Source organism: Lipotes vexillifer, unplaced genomic scaffold (assembly GCF_000442215.2).
Source record: "Lipotes vexillifer unplaced genomic scaffold, Lipotes_vexillifer_v1.1 scaffold1014, whole genome shotgun sequence".
In the NCBI taxonomy this organism is placed as follows: domain Eukaryota; kingdom Metazoa; phylum Chordata; class Mammalia; order Artiodactyla; family Lipotidae; genus Lipotes; species Lipotes vexillifer.
This window is the reverse complement of record NW_006774244.1, coordinates 184,386-191,427: the sequence shown is the minus strand read 5'-3', so window position 1 is coordinate 191,427 and position 7,042 is coordinate 184,386. Positions and strand designations below refer to the sequence as shown.

General features: G+C 41.7%; 2 protein-coding genes across 2 annotated transcripts in view; both read left to right on the top strand.

The window, feature by feature from the left end:
- TCP11L2 (t-complex 11 like 2) overlaps positions 1-154 on the top strand; it is a 32,051-nt gene extending 31,897 nt beyond the window's left edge. The window contains exon 10 of the mRNA XM_007449046.1: positions 1-154. Within this exon, the coding sequence (XP_007449108.1) occupies positions 1-154 (154 nt within the window).
- Positions 155-6,662: 6,508 nt separating this feature from the next.
- POLR3B (RNA polymerase III subunit B) overlaps positions 6,663-7,042 on the top strand; it is a 126,028-nt gene continuing 125,648 nt past the window's right edge. The window contains exon 1 of the mRNA XM_007449042.1: positions 6,663-6,956. Within this exon, the coding sequence (XP_007449104.1) occupies positions 6,885-6,956 (72 nt within the window). The 5' untranslated portion in view covers positions 6,663-6,884. The remainder of the gene's footprint in view (positions 6,957-7,042) is intronic.

Sequence of the window (7,042 nt, the reverse complement as noted above, 5' to 3'; positions counted from 1 at the left end):
TCAGCAGGAGCTAGAGGTGCTAGGCTCGCAATATGCAAGCATTGTGAATCTCAACAAACAAGTGTATGGACCATTTTATGCAAATATACTTCGAAAGCTGCTCTTCAGTGAGGAAGCCACGGGGAAGGCGGAAGCTTCATCATCTGCTAACTAAAGAGGAACTGACATTGGATAAGAGATTGGAAGCCCAGCACTTAGGTACCCAGTCTGTTTCCATCAATGGCATTTCAGATGCGGCACGTTCTCAGTCCTGTCTGTGGCACAGCGTTAGCCCGAATCTGTATAATCCAGTAATATTAGCATTGCAAAGACAAGCACGTCGTAATGACCCTGTTTGTGCACTATCTACAAGTCCAAAAGAGATGTTTTTAATGAACAGCAAGCAATGTGTAATTAATTATATTACCTATATAATACTTGTAAATGTTTTCTTAAGCATATATATCTGGCTTATTCATTCAACCCGTAAGGAGTTGTATTTCACATCAAATCTAATGCTTTTTTTAACTTGAGTACAGCTTCTTAAAGGGTTGAAAGTTGTGAACATAACCAAGGGAATTGATGTTCTGAATAAATGATGTGAAGTAAGGGATAATTGTATTTTAAATGTACAATTAAATTTTATTAATGTGTAATAGAAACTTACGTAGTATAAGTCCTCAAATTCTACAAATATACCAAATCACACTTTGTGATACCAATTGTCAGTATTTGTTTAGAATTTCAATGTATTGAATACATTTTAAAGCTACATACAAATTTTAGATAAAACCTCCCTTGTTCATTTGGTGAAAATAGAAACAAACCCCTTCTAAAATTTTATTCTAGAGGGTGGATTCTTCTCACTTACCCTGCTCTCTGAGGGAAACAGTTTTTGCATACATCTCTTCGTGACCGTCCCTGCATTTCTCAGGCCACTGATAAGGTTTATATAAGATTTTAATATTTTTACATAAGGCAGGAGTGGTTTGAATTGTTTTACTTGTAAGAAGAAAAATTGATAAAACGAGATCCCCATTCTCAGTGAAATTCATGTCTGAAAAAGAAACTGTTGAACTTTGGAATTTTTAACCATATAATGTGCTAGCAAATGCCTTCTGCGCTGATTAAATTCTTACCTGCTGTGACCAAGATGCTCTTCTAAGTATCATCATCATTTGCCATTCTTATGCATTAAATTAAACTTTGCCAAGCTGGCACTGGTTGTCAGGATTCTAGCGAAATCTGCATACTGTCCTGGAATTACATACTTCTTCCGAAGTGTTAAGTGAAGCACTACCTTTTGGACGGACTCAGCCTGGAAAGTGCTTTATTTGCATGAAATGCATTTTGATTGTTTGGTTTTCTGAGGACTCATTGAACCTTAGTAATTTGATGCGGAAGAGTGGGTAGGAAGTAAAAAATAATGCTCCTCTCTTCCTCTCTTCCTCACCACGACCTTCACCATTATGGTGCTACCTAATTATTTGATAAAGTTCTAGGAAGTGATTGTGTGAGTAAATTATCTCCAGTCTTTACATTTTGGAGGGATCTGCCAGAATTCGAGGAAATGTTGAAAGTCAGTTTTTTTTTCTCACGTGACCAATACATAAATCAGCCATTCTGTCCATTTGAGCAGCTGTGTATAAATGGAATTTTACTGAAGAGCACATCATTGGTCTCACCCATTGTTTCCCTCTTCCTGTATTTCCATTCTGCCTGTTTCCTAAGCTTAGAAACCGGAAGGTGCTGTCGATTTTTGTTTTCATTTTCTCTTACGTTGAAGTCGTTTTCCACTGTGTTCACTTTGGGGCCTGGACAGCAGGGCGGGTGTGACATAGAAATGTAATGCGTAGCATGACTTTTTGTTGCTTTCTGGGGTGAACTGTATATTTAACCAGAAGACCAGGTGATACACTTTTTTATTATCAGATTGGAATCCGTCTGGTATTCTTATATACTTGATTATACTGAGTTGCCAGCAGGAAAACAATGTGCAAACATTGTTTTTTTAATGCATTTAAAATGAAGGGCATTCTGCCTTTTTTTTTTTTAAGTGACAAAGTAAATCTCCATGTCTGAAGTCTGGATTTAGGCAACTACATTTATTAGGATTTTAAAATCCTATCCCTTAGCGTGTTGTTTACTTGGTTTTTACTGAAATGTTTACTTCTACTTTTGAGAATTTTCTTAACATGGTCTTGTTTTGTAATGTCAATTTTATTAAACACCATACACACATTTTCATTCTTCTTCTGCTAAAACATGTATTGTGTGCACTAGTTAAATTTTAAAACATTAAAAATTATTTCAAGGTAGCTGGTGTCTCTTTGTTTTCTAAACCACCTTTGGGTAACTCAGGGCTGGAATACTGCACAGTCTTTATTGCAGTTGTTTTAGAAGGATTCTCCTGCTGATCATCAGAGCCTCACAGACATCAGGTCATGTTCATTCGTTCATTCAGTCAACAGATAGCTATTGAGCATCTGTGGTGTGCCAAGAAGTATCCTAGATCTTTGATACACAGATGACTAGACAGACACTGTCCTGAAGAAGTTTGTAACCTAATAAGAAGGATAAACTTGTGAACAATTGCAATAAAGTGTAATTTGGGCAATAAAACACATACACGTGGTGTTAGAGGAAATACTGCCAGACTGTGTTTCGTGGAGGTCACCCTTGAGCTAAAGCATGAAGGGTAGGCAGGAACTTGCCAAGAAAGGGAAAGGCACAAGAGGCCAAGTGCACAGTGGGTACGACGGTGTGGAGAAATGGTAAGCCAAGGGTCCAGCCTATAGAAGAGGGGAGGTGATGAGAGGGGAAACAAGCAAGGTAAAAAGCTTCTGGGATGTCATGCTCAAAAGGGAGGGTTTTGTCCTGAAAGAGATAACCATTGAATCTTTTGAAACAGGAGAAGGTTACAAGCAATTTATGTTTTGGAAGGATTGCCCTGGCAAAGAACACTTGCTGTTGGTGCTAGAATATTCTGTGTTGTGTGCATATGTGTATACACACTCACACATGAACACATGGCCCAAGAGTCCATGTAGAAATGGACTCTAGCTAACAGAAGCAGAAAGAGAGTTTATTGGAGAGGTTTAAGTACCTCATGGAATCTGTTTTACCTGGGGAATTAAGCTTGGAAGATGGGAAGAACCAAGGCAATGCAAGCGTAGGACCTCAGCCAAGCTGGATTCAGAGATTGGTTTCTCAATTTTCCTTGCTGCTTTGCCTCATTTGCTCAAGATTTAAAGTCTCAGATATCGACATTCAGTTGGAAGAATCTCTATCAAGGGCCCAGGCTCTAATTTGCAGGGGATGGAACAAGACAGTAGCTGACCCTTAGACTCCTGTGTTCCCACCAAGGTCACCCAACTAGGGATTTCTTCCAAATAGGAAGGAGCAGAAAGAGAAAAACAAATCCACTATCATGTGCACTCATGAGGTCTTTAAAACTTGAATGGGAGAAATGTGTGAAGAGGTCCCCCAATCCAGTATCGCCTCTAAGAATGACACGAAAAGATGATTCCAGGAAGGGCATAGTCATTGAAGTCAACCTTTATTGGTGTGTGTAGATGAACTGCTGAGCAAAGCCTCAGCACAACCTTATTTCTCAAATTGTAGTTCAAAGTTTAGGGAAGGTTGGTGTGTGTGTCGAGGACCCTACTCCATTCAGCCACTTAGAGATTCAACTTCCATCCATCTTGTAACGCAATAGTCCCTGAAACCTTCAGTGTCTCCTTAATCACTCAGAAGATAAGGGAAAGAAAAGGATCACCCACTTCTACTCATGGTACATTGGGCAGAACTAACTAGATCGTTAGTTGATGACTAGATGGCTAGATGGTCATCTGGCCCCATCTAACTGCAAAGGAGTCAGGAAGATGTGCCCAGGAGAAAAGGCGGGTGTGGGTGTTGGGTATTGGTAAGCATTAGCAACAGTCTCCACCTCAGATCCCTCCAGTTTCCTTGAATAAGCTCTATGAATCATCTTTTTATGAAAATAAGTTTATTTTTTTAATGAACAACATAACTTACTGGGTCCTTGCGTTAATGCAGTGCTGGGCGTTGCCTAGTAGACCATGCAGGAATTACCTGATTCCGCTCCCCCCCCACTTTGGCCATGCCACACGGCATGCAGGATCTTAGTTCCCCAACCGGGGATCGAATCCAAGACCCCGGCGTTGGAAGCACAACGTCCTAACCACTGGACCACCAGGGAAGTCCCATGAAAATAAGTTTAAGGTCATGTGTCTGCTGTGATCTTTTAGTATTAGCTCCCAGAGCACTGTGTTGAGAGGATTTTGAAGCTAAATCCAGGACAAGCAGTAAAGAATTCTGTGGCTGATTGGCTAAGTATGCCATGGGCGTGGGGAGTGCCATCTTTTGTGCAACATATTTTTTTCACTTGAATCCTTCTTAAAACTAAAATTCAGCCTGTTCTACCTCTGAGGATGTTAGGTACCAACATTTTCCACTCATTATTCAGTAAAAGTAGCATGGGACTGAGAGTCACAGGACCTGAGTTTGAATTCACTTCTGCTTCATAGCTATATGACCTCAAGCCAAACTTTTAGTCTCCCTGAACATCCATTTCCTAACCTACCTGACTGCCTTGCAGAGCTATTGTGAGAATCAAATGAGATAATGTATTTGAAATTGTCTACAAACTCTAAAGCATAATGTGGACAGAATATATTACAATAGCTCATTTATTTGTCCTAAATCTCTTTCACACTTCAAGAGGTTTTAGTTTTGAGAAGTGATGATTGAGTACTTAAGTACATAAGACCCAAAATTGTCAAATCGTATCACAACCGTGGTTCATTAAGCCCAATATTGTCATTGGCAGAGAAACTCAAGGGTACATAGAAGGCTGCAGTTATTGTCCTTGCTGTCAACTTCAAAGGATAGTGACACACCGAACATGTTCTAATTTCATTTAGTAAATCAGGTATGACTTTATCCTCCATGATTTAATCTAACCTTTTAGAATGTACATTTGTACTAGCAACTTGTACCCTCTTGTTATCTGTTTTTCATGTGAAGCTTTATCTTTTCATGTCTAAGCTTGGTATGTTAGCCTTGTTCAGCTTTCAAGGGAAAGGGACCTAGGGATTTATCGCAAGGCTTTATGAAGAAGAAAGGAAACCTAGTAATCTGTCCCAGCAGCTGCACTTGCCGGCATGGTAGGGAACCTGAATATAATTTTTTTCTTTCAGAATGTAGTAAAATAATTACTTACCATATGGCCTAAGGACTTTATATAAATGATCTCATATAACTGCACAACCCGCTACAAGGCAGGCTCTATCATTTTTTTTTTAATTTTTAAAATTTTTTGGCTGTGTTGGGTCTTCATTGCTGTGCGTGAGCTTTCTCTAGTTGACGCGAGTGGGGACTACTCTTCGTTGCGGTGCGCGGCCTTCTCATTGCGGTGGCTTCTCTTGTTGCGGAGCACGGGCTCTAGGTGCACGGGTTTCAGTAGTTGTGGCTCACAGGCTCTGGAGCGCAGGCTCAGTAGTTGTGGCACATGGGCTTAGTTGCTCCGTGGCACGTGGGATCTTCCCGGACCAGGGATCGAACCCGTGTCGCCTGCACTGGCAGGCAGATGCTTAACCACTGGTGCCACCAGGGGAGTCCCTGTAAGTTCACTTTAAATTAGGGATACCAATCCTTTCTCTTCTGCCAACTTGTATTTCTTTTTTTTTTGTGGTACGCAGGCCTCTCACTGTTGTGGCCTCTCCCGTTGCGGAGCACAGGCTCCGGACACGCAGGCCCAGCGGCCATGGCTCACGGGCCCAGCTGCTCCGCAGTATGTGGGATCCTCCCGGACTGGGGCACGAACCCGCGTCCCCTAGCATCGGCAGGCGGACGCTCAACCACTGCGCCACCAGGGAAGCCCCAACTTGTATTTCTTGAAAACCATTCATGGTGATTTTTAACCATCTGTTCAGAAAATTTAAAATTTTCTGTGGAATCATAAAACTATGGCTAGATTATTATTATATTATCCAATCTATGAATATTTTCCTTTATGATTTCTGACTATATTGCTATCCTTGAAGGTGGCCACAGCTCAGTGTTATGGATTTACTCACTTTATATTTTCTTCTAAGGTTTTGTCAACATTTAGATATTTAAACCGTATAGTATTTACTTAGATGTATTTTTTTTCTAAATGGCTAATGAGCAGCTCCAACATCAATTTTTGGATAAGCCATCTTTCCCCTGCTGATTTAAAATGTCATCTTTTCATACTAAATTTCTGCTGGAATTTACTCCTGGATCCTCTGTCTAGCCCTTTTAGAATATAACACTATCTTAATTACTGTCCTGTTATGCTCTTCTCTCTAGGTAAGTTAACTCCTCCTCACTCTGTGGTCGTTTTAATGATTGTATAATAGGCCATCACATGCTTGTACCTTAATTTTTTAACCGACCCCCTCCTACTAGGCATTTGGTAAATTTCCTATTTTTTCCATACTATACTATGTGTAGTTTGGGCTTAAATTAAATGAATTCTATGCCTCGGTGGCTCAAGTTGTGCAAATTATCCATTTACCGTTTTCTTTGAATTATTTTTAAAATGACAATACGCGTTGTTGGTCTTGATTGTGGGATAACTGCCAAAAATCTGTCCGCTGGGGTTTAAGATCACCCAGGCGAGACTTCCGAGCGACACCAGGGGGCGCAGTTTCCAAGCTCCGCCTCAGCCACATCCGGGTTCAACCGCAGGTTCTGACCGAGAGCAGGCGGAACCTTTCTTCCGCGCCTCCAATTAAGTTGAGCGGCGGGGACTATTTAGGCTACCGCGCACCGCTCTCCACGGGTACAGCAGTTTGCCTGGCGCACCGAAGCCGCGCGTGAGGGTTTTGTTTGCTCCTTCCTTTGTCGTGAACAGCATGGACGTGCTTGCGGAGGAGTTTGGGAACTTGACCCCGGAGCAGCTGGCTGCGCCGATCCCGACTGTAGAGGTGAGGGCAGGGCACGCGTGGAACGGAAGAGAGGCTGGCATGCGTCCCTGGGAGGCGTTGCCCCGAGAACTCTGGCCCCGGGGGGG